Genomic DNA, 23,953 nt, shown 5'->3' with positions numbered 1-23,953 from the left:
CACACACACACACAAAGCACTGCCCTCCCATCCCTCAAATGATTTTCCTAAATATAGACTGTCCAGCCAGCACAGCTGTGCTAAAGAAGAATGCAATGGTTATAGCACCATCTATAGGGATACATACAGGGACAAGGACAAATACTTCTTTAAATATCAGTACAAGATAACATATTCAATTATGATTAACAATATGGGGATAAATACCACATGAAAACAAACAACTGCAATATGGCTCATTTATAGCACATATATTTCTATTATTAAAGAATTTCTGCTAATATTATTTGTTGTTAATCATATCTTCAGTTGATTTCATTGCTCTGACTGTGTTGAATGAATAAGCGCTGTGTTTGTCTTGCTTTCCTCTGCTCTATTGTAAATGAGACATCTGGGTGATATTACATCATCCCTCTCACTAGACCACCCCTCCCACCTCCTATATACATACAGAGAGAGAGAGAGAGAGAGAGAGAGAGAGAAAGATGCCTTCGTTTTTATGGCAGTCTAAATGTACTTAAATGAATGTGTAGTATGTGTGTGGGCTTTCAGATTCTTCGACTTTTGGTTGACGTCCTAATATATCAAAGAACTGCATCAACATAAGGAAAGATGGTAAGCTTTTCCCCTATATTAACCCCCAGTAAGTGGGGGTGGGGTGGGGAATCAGGCTTTGCCCTCAACCATGCAATTTCAATTCGCAATTACACTCTTGTTTTCCTACCCATGTCTAATTTCCTTTAATTTGTTTTTGTAGCATATTACCCCTCAGGGTTATAGGAACGTATCCTTTTCAAAGCCCCTTTCAAGAAACCTTTCCATCCAAATAGCTTTCACAACTGCTCACAGAGCTTAGTGTAACCCAGTTGCTAAACCGCAGATTACCTTTCGTTCCTGTGCTACCTTGTCGAAATGTTCAACCATAGTGTTCATTTGGCCAACATCTGCCTGAATAAAACAGAAGGTAGGGTATTCCGGTGGGATAAAATATTTGGATTCACAATGTACACAACACTCGGGGAAGTAATAACAATACGCTCAGACTGTGCAGTGTAGCAGGGAAAACAGAATTATCATTAAATTATCACTGAAACTTAAAAAAAAAAAACGGTTGGTCTGAGCATGCGAATATTCGCTCGCCCTGAATTATTTGTAGGAATCGAGGGCCTTCAGCCAGCAAACTAATAAACTACACACCAGACCACTGCTACATTCGGAGTCCTAATTTACATATAATACGGTTTATTGTAATTCCCACAGTGTTATCGTTCGAATGTTGAATCAGAACTGGAATTGGTACGGACAGAAAATCTACTTTTGTCTAATACAAGCTGACTGTGAAACTTCCGTACCTAACCACTCAGGTTTAACTGATTGGGTCGTATTTTGTTGTCGTACTGCCATCTAGTGTTAGAAGGAGTGAAGTATAAATACGACATAAAGAAAAGCTTTCCAGCTCAGTCACATAACCGTACTGACAAGCCTTCTCCTCGCCATTCCTCAAGGTGAAAAATGCAGGAACACTTTAATAAACAAATTAATTATTTCAAAATGTATTGCAGAGAAATATTTTAAAGAAATGTATATTGCCACTAATCTTTACACTTCCGGGATAAGAGGTTAACGAAGCTTCTCGTGAACTAATATATTTCAGTGCAGAATCTATAAAAAACAACACTGTGGTAAATCGAGGGTGTCCAACAAGCAGGATTTCAGATTTAGCCAGATAAACCCAAACATTATTATTGGTTAGGCTTGATTCTGAGATAAAGTTATACAGCTGTTTTACAAAGTCAAGACGGTAGATGGTAGAGTTAATTAATCCCTCCACTCTCCCTGTAGGACACACTTGACTTGAATAACACTTTTATACTTGACTGTTGATACATTTTCATTAGGCCTATTATCAAACGTATGCTAAAGACTGTACAGATAGCAAACAAAATGAATAATAAAAACAAGGCAATTCTACAGCAAAACTAATAGCTAGGTAAACATTCAAATGTACCATTGTTATTTGTATTATTGCCTGATTTTCTATTTGTACAGCGTTTTGGTCAACCAATGTTGATATGTTAGCATACATTTCAAATTAGGCTAATCTCACTAAAGCCCATCTCGGCAAAAGTCCTCTGCTGTTAAGCCTTGTGTGTGAAATTCATATATTTTATTTTTTCAAGTATAAACATGAAAGTTGTGCAGCCTCTAACAAATGTTTATCATATTATGAATCTGATTCATACATCTATGTTATCTTGGTTAATATATATATATATATATATATATATATATATATATATATATATATATATATATATATATTATAAAATAACAGTAATAACAATTTGGTGAGCTGAAATTGTGGTGGGGGTGTAAAACATTAAAACAAAACCTTGAGGTTAAACGGTAATTAACTCACTCATACACTCAAAGTATTTGGAAGTATGTTTTGATGTAATTTTATTTTATCTGAATACAGAGCACTCACAGGCAGTAAGTGTATTATGAGTTCACAAATAAATACTGTAATAGTAATCACAAGGAGATAGAATTAAAAAAGGAAACACAATTTTATGAAAACTGATCTCCCATAAGCCTAAAACACTTAAAGCACTATCCTCCAAATGATGCTTGACTTTTTTATGCAGCGTCTACGCTCAGTTACTCAGTAGGAATTAGAAACATATACAGTATTATACTGAGGTTTGATTTTTTTTTTATCATCACCTTCAGATGTAGGCTTAAAAAATAACACAGGCTCCCTACAAACAGAATACCCATATTTTCAACAACACATGTAGCTAGCATATATATTGGAGTTTTATATATTTGTATATATTGATCTTTACTGTACTGTATGACTCACCTACCAGTCTCTATGTATAGGTTTACATCAGAACATAGTATTTTAAATGACACAGATGCCCACTGCTCTGTCCATTTACTTCAGGAAGTCATGGGCTGGGCTGGTGGGGGTCTCTTGTATTGCACGTTTGATTTCCAAATACCTGCCTATTATAATTGAGAGATCTGGAGCCAATAAGCACAGTTGAAAACACTGAAAATAAATGTATAAACACGATCTCACGGCTGCAACTCCTTTGGAATGTAGTGACTTCTCTTTTGTGCAAAAACATTTGTCTTTCCAAAATGGCAACTTTTCAAGAAAAACATTCGTTTGAAACCTAAAAAAATCTCTGTATCATTGGTGTAGAATGTATATGATTGTTTGCACTTAAATGCAAATGTAATTTTTCATCAGTTTATTTACAGTGTGAAAATAGAACCACTCTGGAGTGCTCTGAAGTCCTGGTTAGCTGTGGTTCTCCTTCCAGCAGTGATGAAATGTAATACCTTGATTTTATACAAAATATTAAACCATAAATTCATTTTTTGGGCTTAAAGTTGATTTTATGGAGGTGACACCCCAAAATAACAGATACTGATATCAGGAAGGCAAGGAAGTGTTCTTCCCAAGGGCATGTAAACTACATCCATAAATAAAGTCACTAATTATATCATGACAATGATATAAGAGGGCAGTTGTGCTGCTGTTTACACTCTTGGATGTACCTTGGGTTTTATGTAAAGAAAAACACTGCAGAGAAAATCTCATGGCAGTCTAAACTGATCAAAACAAAACAGTACCAAGCATACACTCTTCATCCTCACCTAACATGCTTATCTCCCTCTGCAAACTGCACACTACCAGTAAGGCCAAATGGGGCATTGGCCAACATTTCAGGACAACTTTAGTGTCACCCTTTTATAAACGACACCCAGCAGGGGGCAGCATGGAGTCAAAACAATGCCACAGTTTGTGGAGTTCTTGTAATAGGCTTTAATTACGCCTTTTAAAATAGACCCCCTACACCAGCACAGCAACCAAAATACTAACACGTACACTGTGCAGTACATCAGTTGGACAGTCTGATAACACATACTGATCACTGTCTCACATCCTCCACATGATACATCAAACTATTGCATCTCCTTAGGGATGAACTATCAATGGAAATGCACTGTTCTTGTGCCCTAATGTTGTATCAGCGTGTGGAGCTGTGTCTTTTGTGAGCTCAGAGTTGTGTGGCAGAGCTGGGTCTTTTTTGGTGGGTTAAATCCAAGTAAATGTCTGAGCGGAGGAAGCGAGGGTAGGGGTCTTTCTCCATGAGTCCATAGATCCTGCCCTGAGCCAGATCAAAGCAGTCAGCGCTAATGCTTCCCATGTTCTCCTTGGTCTGTTCCCTGGTGTATGAGTCCAGATTGACCTGAAAATACAATAAAGGCATGTATTAACTAAGTGTACATTTCTGTTTGTAGCGAGTCTGAAAGGATGTTTTGTTGTCAAGACGCTATTAATGAGGAAAATAAATAGAAAAACTAAGTTGAAATTTCATATTGGGTTTTATTTGGATTTTTTTTTTTTGGCAAATATTAAAGTATGCATAATTAAAACTTAATTGCTATTCTGACAGAGAATGAAATAATAAAGGATTTTTGCACAGTACTCTGTATCACCTCATAAAAAATTAAAACTAGTTAATATTTTGTGATTTAAATATATTTTTATTCACTAACCTCTTTACATGACTGAATAGAAATGTAATCCGCATATATCTTCTTTGCTCTGGATGCCATCTTGGACAGAGACTTGATCCTCCTGTAGTCCTCACAAGCCAGCCAGAAATCCAGATTCTCTTCGCTATACTCTGTTTGCAGGAATGAGCGAAATGCGGCCAGTCCATCTGAAAAGCAGATACATTTACAGATACAGATACAGATACATACTGTTGTAATATAATGTGAAATGGAAATGCATCAGGGCTCCAGTCTAAACATACATTAAATCAATGTGGGTTCCATTAAAATCCATTTCTATTTAAATTAACATTTGCTGTCAGACTTTGATGTCAAAAGGGTTATATCTTGAAAGTAAATTATAAACAACATGTTAATTGTGCCATTATATAACTTTGTTTTCTGTTCCCAATAAACAATAGTGCGATAAACAGGGTTTCCAAAACTTACATTTATGAGAAAGCAGCAGGTCAAGTGATTCCCCCCATTTGAGAGCTTCCTCTGGAGTGGGTCTAAAGAAATACCAAAGAGAATGGTCAACAACTCCCATGATTTATTGCAAACGATGCACTGAAATTTACTTTACAAGCAAGAACATCCTGCTTTGGCTCAGTTTAGGTCACGCTGACCTTTCTGATGATCTGAATCTTACATTTATCCCTCCTGTGCCAAGCAAAGTAATGTAATTTCTTTGTATTTATAATAGAAAATATACATGATCATACAGTTCAATTAAAGAAAATTCCACAGTTGTTTTAGAAGTAAGAACTATGAGTAAAAAATGCATAGGAGCATATATAAAGTTGGGGCTCCTTTTATATTTACTCTGATTTAAAAAATCAATATTAGTTCTTAGCAATGTGAACCGCATTATGAATGTGTGGACATACTTGCTCAGACATTATCACAGTGCATTCAAGAATTAATGCAGCATAGATCTTCTTATATACATTGATAGAAAACTTACACAAATTATGCAGTGCCCGTCAGAAAGGTTCAACTACACATTCATTCATTCATTCATTGTAACCGCTTTTCCAGTTCAGGGTTGCAATGGGTCTGAAGCCTACCTGGAATCACTGGATGGGGCGCAAGTGCTTCACAGGGCGACACACAATTCACTCTCACACTTAAACCTACAAATACTTTTGAGTCACCAATCCACCTGCCAACGTGTTTTTGGACCATGAGAGGAAACCCACACGGACACAGGGAGAACACACCAAACTCCTCACAAACAGTCACTCAAAGCAGGGTTCAAACCCACAACTCCAGGAACTGTGTAAGACTACCTGCAGAATTCCTATCATACATTCTTCATTTTGTTGATTTATGTACAAGAAACATCCATCCATCCATTATCTGTAAGCGCTTATCCAGTTCAGGGTCACGGTGGGTCCAGAGCCTACCTGGAATCATTGGGCGCAAGGCGGGAATACACCCTGGAGGGGGCGCCAGTCCTTCACAGGGCAACACACACACACTCACACATTCACTCACATACTCACACCTATGGACACTTTTGAGTTGCCAATCCACCTACAAACGTGTGCCACTGTGCCGCCCATACAAGAAACAATTATATTTAATTCGATATGATCTATATTATGCCTCTCTTTCTGACATGAAACAGGATGTTTTTGTATGTGAGGTATATAACCTCTTTTCTACTTGGCTGTCTTTCTTTGTATCTCATTCAAAGAGCAGACTTAAAACACTTCTTTTAATAATATTGTGAATGGGCTGAATACTAAGGTATTTTGAAATGGGGTTTTATTTATGATTACACAGAACACATGTATAATTGGCTGAGCAATATAACTGTAAACTGTACGTTTATTTACCTCTCACAGATTTGATTATTTTACCATAAATTGGAAAAATGCATAATTCATGAATTGAGCCTTATACATTATTCACAGGAGACACAGCCAACATCTCTGAATATATATGTTGCCAACCTATATTAGATAAGACAAAATATCTGTTGAAAGTTAGACACACTATACAGTGTGACTCATGCTGTCTGGGGGACAGGTCGGGTAAGAGGGGAAATAAACACTTGTGCTTACTTGTCCCATTTGAAGACTTTCTCCAGCTTGTAGGCTGGGTTACTTCCATGCCTGTCGCTGTTCTTCTTCCGAAGAAAGGTCAGTCGATTTTTCATGTCTTTGGCCCTATGGGAAGCCCACAAGAAAGTCAGCACAGCCTCCATCGTTGGAATGATTCACCAGCTAACCCAGTACTCAAGTGTGTGTCATCGTTTGATGACTCAAAACACGGATTGATAGAAATGGGAAGAGATTATCAGCATGAGTATTGTGACAGAAGCTGCTTTTCGCTGTGGGAAATGGCTGGGAGAGATGCCATCATTTACTGCATTGAGTGGTTATCTTGTGTGGAAGAACAGGCATTTTGGAGAATATAAAGCACCTAAAGCACCAATTCAGTTTCTAACAATTGCACCTTTATTGCGGTAGTGTTTGGCAAAAATGTGTTTAAAAGAAAAACATAACTACTTACAGATTTTTTGATTTCTTCTTTTTCTTTATACACTTCTCGATTTGACATTTACAGTTGGCCTCGCCACAGACCTGAGAGCAAGAGAAAAAGTGCTTTGTCATTGTGCAATATGTTATATAGAAAGGGGATGTTTTCAAGGAAGTCCAGGGTGAAAAACCCCAGCTGCTTTAATCAAGTAGAGGATGATAATCAGACAAGCTCGAGCAGGGTGTCAAACTCAAGGATTAGTGAGCCAGAGTTTAGCATTCTGCCTCATTACACATAACAGACTCAATTCATCAGCTAATTAGCAAGGCCTTCGTGACCTGAATATAGTATGTTAGAGGAGGGAAAACTAAGATCTTTGTAGATCTGTGGCATTCTGGGAGGTTTAAGAGGGGGAAAAAAGAGTAACAGAGTTTGGTTGATGTTATTAAGCAGCCCTCAATGCAATTTGCTGTTTCCCTCTCACTTTCACGTTCACAAATGTGTCTGCATCAAACATTGACTAAGATTACTGACATGATTGTGGCATTCCAACAGCCAAAATATGAACTTCTCTCCTGTTACATTGAGGCTATTTAAGCAAAAAAATAATTAATGAGTTATTTTAGTAGCAATCAAACTTTTTATCCGTTCAAAGTTGACCAGTCTGGACTGCAGTTGTAAAAGAAAATGAATAGAAAAAACAATTTGCCTTTTAAGAAGGTCAATTATTCATTCATTATCTGAAACCGCTTATCCAATTCAGGGTCGTGGTGGGTCTGGAGCCTACTCGGAATCACTGGGCACAAGGCAGGAACACACCCTGGAGGGGGCACCAGTCCTTCACAGGGCGACACACACTCACACATTCACTCACCTACGGACACTTTTGAGTCGCCAATCCACCTACCAACGTGTGCACCCAGAGGAAACCCATGCGGACACGGGGAGAACACACTAAACTCCTCACAGACAGTCACCCGGAGCGGGACTCGAATCCACAACATTCAGGTCCCTGGAGCTGTGTGACTGCGACACTAACTGCTGCGCCACGGTGCCGCCCATAGCTCAATTATTTCTAGATTAAAGTCAAAATATTTTAAAAATGTAAAGTTGCTTTGGAAATGCCATGTTGTTCTGCTTGCACGTCGACATTGTATTGTATGGTAGAGCAAGTGTGGGCATACAGGGAAACCTGCTTCTCTCTAAAAGGTGCATATATTGAATCTCCAAACAGCTGGATCCATGTGTACTGTTTTACACAGTGGCCAATAGTTTTTTTTTTCACTATAGCTAAAGTTAGTACTGTTATTTTGAATATGTACAGCAGCCAGTCAACATGCTTTGCTGCTGTGGTTTAAGTGGCCAGTAAAACAAAAGCAGTAGCTATATAGACCCCCAATTTATTTATTTCAAGAAACTGTAGTGTACTGAAACTACTTTTAATCAGCATGTCCGCTAGGGGACCATAGTATGTCCCTATATTAACAAAGAGTATTAGGTTCATTAAGACTACAAACACAGTCAAATATAGACTTTCAGGCATCACAGCCCAATAACACCTGAATGTTCTGTTATTCATGAGTTGAATGAATGTATAATTAAATGAGCCTTCGCAACAAAGAACCATACTAAGCCATTTAAAGTGGATACCAGTGTGGTAGCTTCCATAAAGCATTGTGAGCAAAAAGCTAAAATGCCATGAATTATAGTCTACCATTTTGTCAGGGATTTTCAAAAAGATATATGGAATACATTATGGAATACTATATTGCTCATAAAAGCACCGAAACAAAGACAACCTGTTTATTTCAAAATGTTAATAGAAGTCAAATACACATAAATCTGAAAGAGATTGTTGAAACAATGATTCATCATAAGGGATCTACATTTAAAGGAACACTAGGTAACATTTGGGTATTTTGCTCCTGGGGCTCCCCCTAGTGTAATTTATTTTAACAACATTTTACATAAATGAATGGTGTGGAGGTGTAGGTGGAAAAGATGGGTCCCAGCCTCCTCCAAAATTTACATAGTGCAGTTTCTGCAGGGCTGAGCACAGGTTAGCTATAACAGAGGCTCTATTTTCCCTATTACAGGTCAGTGAAGTATCACAGTGATTACCTACTGTTCCTTCAAGTGGTAAATTCATAAGTTATAGGCCCATTAACTGTGATAAGTTTTTGGTTTGTTGATTTGTAAGCAGAACCTACCCTCCGGCCAGTGAACAGCAGACAGATGTGGTGGACAGACCCTCCATTCTTGTTGAGTTCTTTGCGGAGGGTCTGAGGGGAGGGGATGGTCCAACGCTCCTTTGTCTCTCTGTCACTGTCCAAGCAGTGGATGGCCTGGTCAGAGATGAAGCGTGGAGATCGGGGCTCCTGGAGCAGACTGCCCTCGCTGTGTGTGCGACGGTGAAGTGAGCGCTGAACACATAAGCCCCCGCTCTGCTGCCCCCTGCTGGGGGATGTCTCTACCAGGCTCCTGCGCTTCAGGTAGCCTTCATCACTGTCCTCGTCCTCTTCTTCCTCCTCCTCATTATCATCATCATCAGTAGATGGCGAGGTCAGTGGGTCTGGCCTGAAGGAGCGGTCCAGGCAGAGTTTGGGGATGATGAGTGGCGAGGAAGAGGAGGATGACGAGGTGGGCCGTGCGCCTACGCTGACCGTCTCAGAGGCACTCTCGCCCTCTCCCTGCTCCCTCTTCTCCAGCTCCGCCTCCTGCTCACTTCTCCTTGGCTCCTTTCCTCGCTCCTTCCAGATGGCAGAAGTTTCCAAGTACGCGGCTTTCGTGGCTTCTCCGAGAGGGGGAGGCGGAGGGGGCAGTATGGCATCTCCAGAGCTGCAGTGCAGGTCCGGGAACGAAAGGCGCTCAGTGGGGGTGCTGGTCCTGGCTCTGCTTCTGCTGTGGCCTGTGATCGGAGACCCAGAGGGACAGGAGGGAGAGCAAGGTTCTGAAACACTCTGAGGTCCTAAACCAAGCAAACTCAGCTCAGCTTGATCTCCAGCCTTAGGCTCCAGCATCTGCCAAGAAAATGTGTAGCATTAAATAAAGAGCAAATGATATTAATGATAAAAATCACTGTAAAATAATGCATACAGTGCTGCATAAAAAACAGGCACCATCCTTTTTCCATGTTTTAATGTAATTCGTCAGCATTATAAAACATAAATAATCAGAACTTTAAACAGTAAATATAACAAAAGATTACTGTATTTAACATTTGCCTTCTTCTCAAAATACCTCAAATACCTTCTTCTCAAAACACACACACACACACATACAATCTAGAGGTGTCTGACTTTTACAGAGCACTGCATGTGAAACCTATATTTTCAATGTTGAATAGCCACTACTTCTGGTCAAAAAAATTAAGTCAATTATGGTACACTGTGAAACATTCTGTCATTCAATCTAAAAATCTTCTATGCAACAAGTACTTTTGGTATATTTTTTCCCAAATAAATAAATTTCAACTTAACTAATTAAAATGAAGCAAAATAACATTTCACATGTGCCATAAGAGTCCTGATGAGTGGTATTTAAATCACTGAGGCCACCAAATTAAATTCTGCCCTTTGCCATTTTTTACACTTTAAAATTATATTATCACCTAATTAATTTGTAAGAAGACTGGATACATTTTCAGTGTCTGATCATCTGAACAGTGACATATATTGCAGTTGTTTTGCACAAAGAAACATTATAAAATGAATTTTCTTGTCAAGAACCTATAGTGATAGTTTGCTGTTTTTGATAGCTGAGTAACCAATAGCAGCATCCTTCAACCATGGCCATCAATTGTGTTATTATAAAAAGATATTTGATGCTACATCTGATATCTTCCACTTCAGGAAATTACAGCATGGGGACGGCACAGTATTAAAGAAAGAACACCCACATCTCCAACATTAATCACTCAGAAACCTACGTGCTGCTGAAGGATTTGTGGGATCAATGTACTTTGAAAGTATTGTGCAGCCAAACGATTTCCAGCTTTACTGCACTTTCTGAAGTCCCTTTTAACCGCTAACATCAACAAACATTTCAATCTAGCAGAATCCAGCTTGAGTAAATACAGTAAATCCTTGTAAGCACTTTAAATACACCAAGGGTTTTGACAGTAGTATTGTCATAACACAGTGCAGCATGTCACAAGCCCTTCTATGAGCATCTAATGTTGAAACAATTATACATAATATATTTTCCCTTCCAAATACTAACACCCAATGGAGATTGAAAGCAAATATGAGATTTCAAAAAATGTTATGCCAGTCAAATCACTTAAGAATGATCTAATCTAATCGTATCGCACACAGAAAGGATACTGTACATGCATATAAACAAAGGCACCATTGGATGACCTCACCTCCACAATCGATCCTGTATCTATCTTCTAAAGACAAATAATGTATTCTTTCATCACAGCAGCATGCAGTAGAACAGCTCTCTGTCACATCTCTTTCTCTCTTTCTCTCTCTCTCGCTCGCTCGCTCTCTCCTCAAGTCACATGTGCATATCTGTTTGTGCTAGTCTGATTAATGATGTCGCTGCAGCATCAATTGTTGCTAATGCCAACCCAAGGGGCACTCAGTCACAGAGGAGGCTGAGAGAGATAGCGAGTGAGAGAGAGTGTGTTTGTGTGTGTGTGTGTGAGAGAGAGAGAGGGAGAGAGGGAGAGAGAGAGAGAGAGAGAGAGAGAGAGGGAGAGCGAGAGGGAGAGCGAGAGGGAGAAAATAAGAGAAAAATCTAATTTTCTCTCATTCTCCTGGAAGGGAATGGAATAAAACTGTAAGATGTAAAACACACACAGCTAAGATGTTTCCCTGGACAAGATTCATATACACACACTACAAAAACAATCCTGGGTTGGGCAAAAACAATGATAAATAACCATATAATTTGTACAATTAACCGTAATTGTTTTTATTAGTTTGAATATTATCCTAGGGTTATTAACCTCTAATTTAAAAAGCAATTTGCTACAGATATATTTGTATCACACACTGAGAACAGCAGTCTGTATTTATGTTTTTCCACTTTGCTGTTGATTTTGTGTATTTTTCATTGTTGTGTATCCAGTGTAATCTGCTGTATTACTGATGTTGGCAGCAGTTTAAAAAAAACCACAAGGTCCTATGTCAAGAAATAACTTTTGCCAAGAAAGTACCAACAGAACTCATTATTTAAAAGCTGTATTTGAAGGAGAGGACTATTGCTGTAGAGTCAAATTGACCTAGGTGGATCTACAGATGGTTTGAACAGAAAATTTGGAACATGCAGTACGAGTGATGACATCTTTTTGAATGTGTTATTAATGCATTAACATATTAACATGATGCTTTGAGATCGAGGTCTAAAGAGGACTGTATCTTGTTTGTTTCAGCCCTAACACAGTGGAACAGTTTGCTGTGTAATAATTTTATTAATGTGAAATTAAAAAATATAATTTGATACCATTAATAAAATTGCATTGGCCCAACTGCCCATTTCAGGTGCTCCACTATCACTCCCTTGATATTTGTAAATCCTATTTAAAGAACTTATGTTTTCAACAATATAATGGTATGTATATTCTCTAAGAAATATTGGCATTGTTTGTGCTGTTTAGTATTTGTTGGTGCTTCAAATGTTTTGACATTTTTAAATTATTCCTAATATTCAGGAACTGTTAATTGGTGTATTTTGTTTAAGTTATTGACTGTTAGGACTTTGTCGTGCAGCACCTTTGGGTTTTATAAGTAAACCTGACTAATATGGTCTATAACCTATACTAAACAGCATTTAAATAATTCATCGCACGAAAAACTGAAACAAACAGGTGAAAGCCTGAAACAATGAACTGTTAACTAAAGAATAGTGAGTGTGCCCCACCTGGTCAGCACCCATTCTCTCCCTTAGGGCAAGCTGCTTGTTAATATTTTCTCTCAGGCACTGGTACACTCTTCTTTTCTGCTCAGCTGAAAAGGCCTCCAAACTGAACAGACACTCCGTTCTCTAGAGAGAGAGAGCGAGAGAGATAGAGATAGAGAGAGAGTGAGAGATATTCAAATCCACCTTTTCAACGTGTTCATCTCTTATTTGTTTGATGACCTTGATATGGTCTTCATTCTCAGGATTTTATTGTGTATGTCTGTCCAGTGCTGGCAACCTTTGTCTTGCACTCTGTGTGGACTGAGAAAAGGAGAGAAAGCAAAGACGAGAGCTACACACACTGTCACTCACCAATCAGCATGGGTGTGTGTGTGTGTGTGAGATGTTGTCAGGGAGATGGGCAGATGGCTGTGTGTTCAGCGTTTGCTCTGTGCGTGGATTTGCTGGACTGAGCCGTCTGTCTTGCTGACATGTATACGCTGCTGAAAGCGAGGAGCTTGGAACACACTTGTACATGACGTACATGCCCGTATAATTAAGAGCCACTCTGTCTAAATGATACTCTGCTGACATCCTGTAAACATTTATAACTGACTCATGCCAGGTCAACAGGCTGCAGAGGGTATTATACACTCATTGCATGTAATTGCATGTAAGCAAAGTAGCTCATCAGTTAAAGCTCTGTTACATCGAGGGCTGATTTCCCAACATTTCTGTTTTGTGTTAATTTCTTAAGATAAATAATGTCCTGGGGGACAAACAATGTGTCACAAAGCATTTAAAGCCTTGTTGAAAGTTTTTAGAGAAAAAGATTACAAACATGTGGCATGATGCCTGAGAAAACCTTTCGTCATAAGGAAATGTTGTTCCTATTGTTCCTGTATTTTTCATATATTCACAGCAAAGATGTACAATCTGGACATTCTAAAACACTACACTACACAAGTTGCATAATGCTAACAGCCTTTAAAAAGTATAGTTACACGGTTTGTACCTTTAGTGAAAATAACGTACCTGTACAGAACCTTTTTTCTGAGAGTAGGGCTTAATTGATATTAATATTAGGTGTTAAGTGAGGGGATGAGGAAACAGGTGGTGGAGCATAGACTGAATTCTCACCTCGACTCTGTAGGAGATATACAGACGCAGCTTGTCTGCCGGAACTGGAGAGGAGATAAAGAAAAATGTATGTTTTAAATTAAAAAAAGGTTTTTTAAAAACCTTACTGTTTACACTGCTGAAAGTGTACACAGACATATTGTTATTGTCAATGCACCATTCTCATTTTTCACTAAAAGCCCTGTTAATGTAATAACCAGCCATTAGTGTTGATGGTACCTTCCGTAGTGAGGTTGCCATAAATATAACCTTCAGAGATAAGAGCGTCTCTAAAGATAGAGCCAGCGGGAGAAGGGGGAAGAATGGCAGCTATAGCACGCCTTCGGATATTTCTATCCATCATCAGGAAGACGAAGAATACACAGGCCCACCCCAGCAGGCTGGAAGGGTCTCTACCGGAGACAAGGCCATTGTTCACTGCAGACACAGCAGCAGAATGAAGAGAAGCACTGCAGAGTCTCAGGGAACTTCTCTCTCATTCTCTCTCACACACACACACACACACACGACCCTGCTGCCTCCTTCCTTACTGCTGCCGAGGCTCATGCACACAATCACAAATAACCCAGGGTGGAGCGCGTTCACATCCCCTCCTCTCCAAACAATCAGCTTACAGGCACATCGCACACTTTCTCACAAACACAAACACACTTCTACACACAGCTGAATAGCTAGCACCACTTTACACTCCGATAAATACAGAAACGGTTCAACTCCAGGCTAATATGTTTCAGCAGACCAGCTGGGCTTGCAAGTAAACCATTTGGCATGAGCCAGCTGTTCATTAAAGCAAAAAAAAAAAAAAAAAAAAAAAAAAAAAAAAAAAAAAAAAACGTACACATTTGACCACCGACCCTAAATGTTTTAAAGCAGCCAAGACATGCTTATTGTCTGAAGTTTGCTTTACCTTTGGTGCTGGACTTATTACAGCCTCAAATATAATGACAACGAAATCTTAAAGCCACCAGTTAGCATCAGGAAAAATGTATGCCTTAAGGATCAGATATAATCACACTGACTTGGCTAAATAATAAAAGAACAACTGAGGTATACATTTACAGCAAATGTTTATAAATTATTCAGATAATACATTCATTGATCTACTCACAACATACAGTGAATCTTTAAATTGCTGTCAATACAGAGGGAATGATTTAAATCTACTAAGTTAGTCAGGGTAGACTTTTACTTTGGGTGTGTGTGGGGAAAAGCAGCAGAGTGCACAAATTGTAGCCGCATATAGTTTAATATAGTTTTTCTGTAGAAGCATATACAATTAAGAAACTGGTTTGGCCAGGCATGATATTTGGATGGTGGGTCAGTGCCCTACTAAATAACCCTAATACCAGGCCTCAAACTTGCTCATGTAGTTTCTTAAATTATTAAATATTTTATTTATATTATTTAGAAATTAACAATACTCCTTCATAAAGTCACTGTCTGCACTTTTGTACATTTGTCTATGTAACAGTAGTGAAAAGTGTGCCAGAAACAACATAACCAAGTCAATTGACTGGAACTGTGTAAATGACTGCACCCTCCTAATGCCTACATGTAAAATTGTTAAAGCAATATATACATTTACTTATTTCCTAGTTATATATAATAACACATGCATATTTCAGCAGTGTAATATTGTGTGCATAGTATATGTATAGTGTACTTTAATGTATAAAGATACAAGTAAAGCTGGGTAGATACTGTACTTTATTTTGTCTGTTATTTTTTACTGCTTGTTTCTTTTTTTTTTTTTTATTATTGTGAGGGACTATGCACAGTAATACCTTACTAACAATAAGTCCATGCAATACTAATGAATGATTTCCTGTGGTGGTATACTCTAATAAAAATACAGTATAGCAGTTAGTATACTATTTATATAGTAAGTAGTACACAGTTTAAAATATAAGCGCATGCAGTGAGTAAAGTCAAGCATTTACAATAGCCAACATACTTATATACACAAGAACATGACACCAAAACTTCAACAACATGTAAACTACACCCAAAACGTGAGTAAACCTACCATCCTGCAGTTGTATCTGATGGAGGTAGAGAGGACTTTGGAGCACATTGCACCGGCCTGGCTCATCCTCTCTGGTCAGGAGTATGAGGTCAGTGTAGATGAAGACTGTGGCCTATAGGGGGCGAGAGAGTCAATGCTGAAAACAAACCTCCAAACATCACATTATTACTGGCCTGCTTGTGTCAAACTCACTCAGTGGATTCCCAGTACAGTAAAATAGCAACACAAAGTGTCCACTGCTATGACTTCTGCATTATGTATGTGTTGGATCTTTTTCTGTCAGAAAAAGAGGGTGTAGTATACATGCGGATGTATAATTAAGCACAACTGGCAAGGCTAAGTAAGACAACATGCAGGTTATCTGCTGTCCTCTCTGCTTCTCTGATGTAAGGCCAGTTTTACTGTTTACCTATGTATTAAACAAATATAATTACATATATTTTTGACCTGAAAAAAATGTCTTTAAACATGTCGGAGTAGCTACGAGTTATCTGAAAATGTAAATTATAAAAAAAAAAAACAGTATAACAGCTTGTATATGCCGTGATTTATCTGTCTGAGATAATCCTGAGATTTACCTTTCTTAGATGAAACAACATGTTGTAGTTAACAACAAATCTGTGGTTCATACAATGCCTTAAATTGTTAATTAATTTAAATCACATGCGCTGTTTGAACTAAACACACCCATAAATGAGTCTGGGCTACACCAAGAAGGCTAACTACCTCATAAAATATCAACAGCTCTTTTTGAAAACAAGTATATTATTCTGTATATGTTTTAACTCTTCCAGTGTTTGTGTATAGTTTTTACAAGTAAAAATAAACCTCTTGCTGCTCATTTTTTTCCCCACAGAGTATTATGTCAGAGAGAACAGACATGTATGTAATAAGCAGTAAACAAATATTTAACTGAACACTACACAGAAGCCTCCAAACCTGTATCAAATTTTTAAAAAGTACACCCTTTACATCTGTTGCTACCTTACTTCATTCACCATTCTTGCCTAAAAACCTATGAAAGCTTGCTTTGTCAACACAACAAGCTTTTCCCAAATGTGTCATTGACATAATTTACATAAACTATGCAAACAAATGTTAGTTGCCTTGCAAATTACCTTCTTGCATGCTTTTAAAAACACTGTAAACGCTCAAGATTTAAATATTTTTTGGTTACCTTAGTTTTGGAAATCTCTAAGTGTCTATTGAATATTTGCTGAGGAGCTGATGATGCTACATAAGATCAATTTTACATCAGCATTAATGGCTTTAACTAATGCAGGTGTAGATGGATAGGTACTCATTGCTTTATAGCTCAGTGCTTTATCACCAGTCTGTTCTGATTCCCACAGAAAAGCCAGCTGGCCAGTTCAGAGTGTTTGTCTCTATCTGTGCTCAGGCCTGGAGCAAGGCCAACCTAATAAACTCAGCAGCTCCAAATTACAGGCAAACACACACACACAAATACACTTGCGCTAGGACACTAGAGGAATGTGCACTAGTGATGAACAGCTCATCTTTATTAAACACACTTTACAAATGCCAGACTCCTCAGCATGTTACACATACAGGTCTCCAAAGAGAATTAAGGTCAGTTAGCAGCAGTGCTTGGTGAGAAAGCACTGTGAAGGGACCACAGAAGGGAAGGAAGAATTGCTACAGATACAAAGTGGATCAGAGTGGCTATTGTGGCCCAGAGAGATTTATCTTTGCTCAGTATGACTCAAGCTGTGTCACGTAGAGGTCACATTATTCCCAAACCGAGGATTTCTCAATAGCTGCTGCTTCGAGAAAACTCAAACCCAGGTGTCTCCTTCCCGAGTAAGAATCTGATTAGTGTTCAACATTGTTGCTACTGAGACTAATATACTCCCATTTCTCAAACTACTGTTCGATTAAATGAATCTAATGTTTCAGGGATCTCAGTAGTGCATGTCTAGCCTGCTCATAGGGAGGTATCACAAGAACAAGCTAAAAACCTGACAGGGCTAAAAAGTCAATTCTGCAGTAAGGAGATACCACAGGCTGAGGAATGAGGGTCACCTTCAGGGCTAGAAAACAAGGCATTATATGAATCCTCTCCTCATGTATTTCATCCAATAAAGCTTCTTGGATCCAAATCAAACATTATCCTCAATTAAATATCTCAATTCATCCTTTCGCTCTGGACCCTAAAAAGCTTTAGTGCATGCAGAAGTAACAAACAGCCCAATGGCCACAACTTACAGTGTTAAAAAGCTGTCAGCCAGGGTTTATAATATAACTCTGATACATTATTGGCTTTTAACTGAGAAATATTATTATTATTATTATCAGTCTGATATTGGAATCACAGCCACTAATTACAACTAATCAGCTGTCACCTAATTTGTGCTGACCTATTCAACAACTAGTGAACGAACAGCTGATCAAAAGAAATCATTAATTTGGGGTATATCCATTTTTCCAATTTTGAAAACTCCACAAACTTAAAACCTTTAAGAACCACCTCGTGATTTGTCCAACTCTTCGACCTGCTAAAGTAGGTAATTACTGCGTACCATCAGGACACACAACCACGGGTGTCAAAGTGTATTTTTGCAGTAATTTTAAGATTAGGTACTTAACCTTCTCGTGCCATTGGAATATTGTTGGTGGTTGAGGTTCAAGGCATGACATTGTAATCATCTTTCTTGCCACTAAAAGGGGTATATTAAGTTTGTATTAAGTTTGTATATTGTATTTTTGTCTCAAACCGTCTCAGGCATTAATCCAATAATGGGTCTAGAGGTAAATCTATCTCTAGAATGGTGTATAGTTCCCTACGGATGCTTTCCCAGTATTGCTTCAGCATCAGGCAAACCCAGAAGAAATGAGTATGTCTCCAAGCTGGCCACAATCCCCCCAGCACAGTTTTGTATTTTTATTTAATATAAGTAAGTCAGAAGGAGTTAAACATGTTTTATTTACATCCAAATCCTTTCCAAGCTGAAGTTCTGGTTAAATTATGCCCCTTCTCACACAAGTCTTCCCAGGTATCATTTTTAATTTTTACATTCATTTCCATTTCCTATTTCTCTTTAATATTAAAAGTGTCTCCAGAAAAGGACGATTGTAAGCACTGATATAATTGAGACACCAATTTGTTTGTAAAGAAGGTTTCAGTTGGAGTAGGTGAATTCTTTAATTGATACCAGTCTTTATGAGAGGTAATTTTTAATTCTATGTTTCCGCCATATTCCTAAATTTAAGAATGGCAGGACTGTATGCGATATAGTGTGACATGCATTTTGTTCTAACCCAAGCCATCTATTGTCGTTCAGTCTGATTCTTGGTCTTATGTTTTGCCATACAAATTTTTTAATTAAATTGTTTATTGTATTAAATATTTTTGAGGGAATAAAATCAGGTTAAGTTTGAAAAAGGTAAAGTAATCTAGGCAGAACATTCATCTTGTTTGTTTTTATTGTTTCTATTTATCCAAATAAGGATAAAGTTAAAATCTCCCAGCGAGATAAGTCATCTTTCAATTTTAATAGTAACTCACCATAATTAGCTTTATATAATTGTGACATTTTCATTGGAATTGTAATACCTAAATATCTAAAGCCATACTTAGAACAATTATATGCAACATCTCCTTATAAGGAACATGGCCATCTTCCTGTTAGCATCATGGCTTTACATTTTGACTCATTAATCTTGTATTGATTTTTGCCATTTTATAAACCATTTTATATTTTTGTGGAGAACACACCATACACTCAAACGCAGAACCAGGTGTTTGTTTCATCATAGAGTGAACTCCAGTGATCCAGCAACAGTCACAAAATAAGTTCCATGCTGTAAGTTTAATACTGGTACATGATCTTTGTTTATGAGCATAACTACTCAAACATTATATTTCTAGCCTTACCTTAAGTGACATGTGAGTGCTGTCATGAAGAATCATCTCCTCTGACAACAGCAGGGTCCTGTCTGGGCTGCACAGGTCCAGCGGCTAAAGCACCAATAAAAGTCAATGTGTTGAATTAGGACACCGTTTGATTATATCTAATTTCATTTTAGCCATAATAAGCAAATGATAATAATGATATGGGCACAGCAAGGATGAGCCTAGGGATTTATACCTGCACAAACACTGGAAAGATGAGGATCTTTGGGGCGAGGGTGACATAGGTGCCGTAGTTGGAATGGGGCAGATGAGACTGGACGATGGTGCAGTTCTGATAGTTGGCGAAGCTCTGTCTGTAAGCTGAGGGAGGTATAGTGCCTGTCTTGCCGTTCACAGACCTCCGTAAGGTGGCTCGTGCCTGCAGTCCAGGGTCCTGCAGATATCCAGTGTTCTGCTGAATCCCTCTGGAGGGATGAGTCTGATAGATTCTCCCTAAATAAAACAACAACTATTACATCACAGTAACTAAGCCTGTTTAAGAGTTGCTGTTAAGCGTGAGGCATTTTTTACCTACTTATCTATCTAAAGGAACACCAGGCAAGATTTGATATTTTTACTCCTTGACTCTACCTATAATTGTAGAGTGTAATTCATTTATACAGCACTCTCCTGAAATCAAGGAGGAAGCGGGTGGTTTCCTACCCTCCTCCAGAAGTTACATAATGCAATTTCTGCAGTGCTGAACTCGGAACAGCAACGACAAAAGCTCTATTCTCCCTATTACAAGTGAGTGAAACATCACAATGATTTTGAAGCAGCAATTTTAAGGGAAAAATATTACCTAGTGTTGCTTTAATAAACATACAATAACAGATTGAATGTAACAGCAGTAGCAAATTTTTGTTTAATAAAAAACTAAAATATTTTCTTACCAAGAGTTCCTAGTGTCCCATTGGTTTCTGGATAAACAGGCTGTAATATCTTGAAAAAAAAAAGATATTTAAGACTAAATATCGAAATAAATCAAAACAATGTAATACAACCACACTGAATGAAAAGCAAAAATATTTTTGCTTTTTATGTATAGGCACAAAGTCTTTAAAGTCTATGTGGAATTCATTGGGAATGAGATTACACTGCAGTGAAGGCTTCTGAGCATTAGAGTGGAAGACAAAAGGAAGCCTGAAGGTCAGGGCTCAGAGCATGTCATGTTGGCTTAGTCATGTTCAAGTCAAGCAGATAAAGAGCACAGGTGTATATTAAAGTATTGATACAATGTTGCAGGGCTTATGAACTGCTACTAGATGAATCTTTACCTGGTTTCCTGGGTTTACAGGAGACAGGATGATATAATTGTCGCCATTAGATGACGTCACACGTGTGCCCTTGAGGGTCTGTGTGCGGGTTTTGTAGTCATTTTCTTCTCGTTTCCCTGTCCATGACCATGTGGGCTCCCCTGCTCCATTTCCTGTGCTCTCAGAGTTGCTTCCTTTCTTACGGCGTCCGGGTTTATGGGTGGAGGGCCTGGACAGCAGGGGTGGGGTTTTGTTTTGGGTCTTGGCCGTGGGGGAGAGAGTGTCAAAGCCACCAGGTTTGTATGAGGGTCTGTGAATAAGGCCTTCATAGTAGGGCTTCATAACCGGCACTGTTCTCCACACCACCACAGTAATCTCATTTCGGCAGTTTCTACAGGAGAAAAAAAAAGCATTCAGGAGCAGTAACAGCGGCATTTTTGAAAGCCATCACATCCTCATAGAAAATGTTCCAACATAGCCTTCATTTCAGAAGAAATATTTAATGAGTTGTTTTCTTCAAACCTTTGGCCATACAGTGAATTTATTTACTGCAAATTTATGCTAATAATACAGACTTAATTGTACTTAATATGTACTTTATATTTCATGCTTACTACATCGCATGTATTTGAAGATTCCACAATTGAATCCACAGACCTAATGGCATGGGCCAGGTCCACGCATTTCCAGTGTTCCACTGGTTGGCCATTAAGCTGGAGCACTGTGTCCAGCTGTTGCAGTCCAGCCTGGTGAGCTGGGCCACCTTAAAAGACAAGACAGAAAGAGACTTCATTTGTCAACCACTGTCAAAAATGATGGAAAGCTTTTTGAATTTTTCTAAACAGAGACCCATGAAAACCTCTAATACTAAGTTATATATCTCTGTTCTCAGTGGAATTCAGTCACATCATTTATATTATTCTCATCATAACACAGAGCAAATGTCATTTTCTGCCTTATGTCAAATGAGATAAATATTCTCTAAATGCCCTATATATCAACCTATTCTGTTTTTTCTTTTTCTGTAAGCCTCTGTGAAAATATCAGCTTTTGTTTTGACAGTCACCATATGTCTAGGCTCATCTATGTGTTTCTAGGGGACTAAATAGAGTTTGGGAGACTGACCTGGGTCCACAGCCTGAACTCGAACAGGTGAGTCTGAGCAGATTGTGAAGCCAAACCCATCCTTGCCCCTCAGAATGGTAACCTGTATGGTAAAGATGACACATTTACAATTATATAAAAACAGTGACAAAAGAATTACCCCATTACAGTACGAGTTGGCTTGGGTCAATCATTCCAGGTCTGGTTCAGTTCCATTTTCCCCAGCAAGTTTAAGCATTAAATCAAAGGTGAAAGACCTCCAAGCTTGTCTAGACTTATTGAGCTCACTTTCAGAATAATAACCAATAGCTATACTAAATGCAGGAATTGATATCATTTCAAACAACATATTGACCACCATGAATTCTTTTGTCCAGGCACAGCAGACAAGACCTCATGCTGACTGAGGTCAGGCAGAACATGAACTGATGAAAAAGGACTCCCTCTGAGAGCTACTGTACCCCAGCAGTAGTCCAGCTCAAATGCCATGGCCCACAAACGGTGGGCTATATTAAAAAACTACAAGCTGAGAAATTAGTCGAGGTTGCTGGGAGATAGAGGCAGGCCTTCTCTCTGGCTGGCAAGAAAAGGAAACGTCTGGCTTCTGGAAGCTGCCAGGGCTCGGACAAACAGTGAAGAGGGGGATATTTGGACAGGGGCAGAGGCGAATTCTGAAAGAAGCTGGTGCCAAACTAAACAGGGAAATGTGGAACAAAAACAAAGTGCCTTGCATTAAACATGACACTAGGTAGACAACAATAAAGCAGAGAAAGTGAGAGAGTGTGTGTGTGTGAGAATGAGAGAGAGAGAGAGAGAGAGCGAGAAAGAGATAGAGTGCTATCATTTTACTTGTTTCTTCTGGGTCAGCGGGTTGTCCTCATTACCTGCCCAGTTGATTACGCTGATAAAACAATTATCAACATAGTCTGTATTTTCCCCCTCTCCTACATTTAGTTTGGGTTTATTTTTTACATTTCAGATCCAGAGATATAGTTGTTAATTTTACATGGCAATCTATATCAATCATTCACTTTTCCTTACAGATTCCAGAAAATCGGCTGGATTTCTTAATCCTCTAAAGATTATTCTAAGCTTCTTCAAGACACAACTCTGACCCTGGAGGGTCAGTGTCTAGCAGGTTTGTAATTTGTTTTATGAAAACACACCCACTTAACCTGGCAATTAACACATCAGAAGTATCAGATGTCCTTGACCAGTAGAACCATCTGAACAAGCTGAACACAGGCCCCAAGGACTGGAGCTGTGCACCTCTCTTCTTATTTACAATAATAAATCTTGAAACATAATCAAGTGCTGTAAAGTTTTATAATTCTGTTATTAAACGTCTATATGTATTATGCAGTTAAAAAACTAAAAAATAACTAGATAATATAGTATAAAACTAAGGAGTTTGATGCTTTTACATACATTCGAGTCTTCGTGTATTAAAGTCAGTAACGGAAATATCTGCGTACATATCAAATTCTAAACAATTTACTGTTAGTGAAGTCAAAGGCAAAATGGATAAATTAAACATATTTATATACAAATGATTATCACGATTATATTATCACTACTATCATATTTCTATATTAC

The 23,953-nt window shown here is 38.3% G+C and overlaps 1 protein-coding gene across 1 annotated transcript in view; it reads right to left on the bottom strand.

Moving 5' to 3' along the window:
• Positions 1–2,492: 2,492 nt before the first annotated feature.
• Positions 2,493–23,953, bottom strand: part of LOC136676975 (regulator of G-protein signaling 3-like) — a 30,134-nt gene continuing 8,673 nt past the window's right edge. Inside the window, exons 6-20 of the mRNA XM_066654301.1 lie at positions 22,379–22,460; positions 21,911–22,016; positions 21,275–21,644; positions 20,891–20,939; positions 20,194–20,450; positions 19,980–20,063; positions 16,085–16,196; positions 14,059–14,102; positions 12,940–13,062; positions 9,279–10,088; positions 7,102–7,172; positions 6,651–6,755; positions 5,029–5,090; positions 4,579–4,745; positions 2,493–4,268 (exon numbers count right to left, since the gene is read on the bottom strand). Of these exons, the coding sequence (XP_066510398.1) occupies positions 4,077–4,268; positions 4,579–4,745; positions 5,029–5,090; positions 6,651–6,755; positions 7,102–7,172; positions 9,279–10,088; positions 12,940–13,062; positions 14,059–14,102; positions 16,085–16,196; positions 19,980–20,063; positions 20,194–20,450; positions 20,891–20,939; positions 21,275–21,644; positions 21,911–22,016; positions 22,379–22,460 (2,634 nt within the window). The 3' untranslated portion in view covers positions 2,493–4,076. The remainder of the gene's footprint in view (positions 4,269–4,578; positions 4,746–5,028; positions 5,091–6,650; positions 6,756–7,101; positions 7,173–9,278; positions 10,089–12,939; positions 13,063–14,058; positions 14,103–16,084; positions 16,197–19,979; positions 20,064–20,193; positions 20,451–20,890; positions 20,940–21,274; positions 21,645–21,910; positions 22,017–22,378; positions 22,461–23,953) is intronic.

This window comes from Hoplias malabaricus, chromosome X2 (assembly GCF_029633855.1).
Source record: "Hoplias malabaricus isolate fHopMal1 chromosome X2, fHopMal1.hap1, whole genome shotgun sequence".
Taxonomy (NCBI): domain Eukaryota; kingdom Metazoa; phylum Chordata; class Actinopteri; order Characiformes; family Erythrinidae; genus Hoplias; species Hoplias malabaricus.
This window is presented reverse-complemented; position numbering and strand designations above follow the sequence as displayed.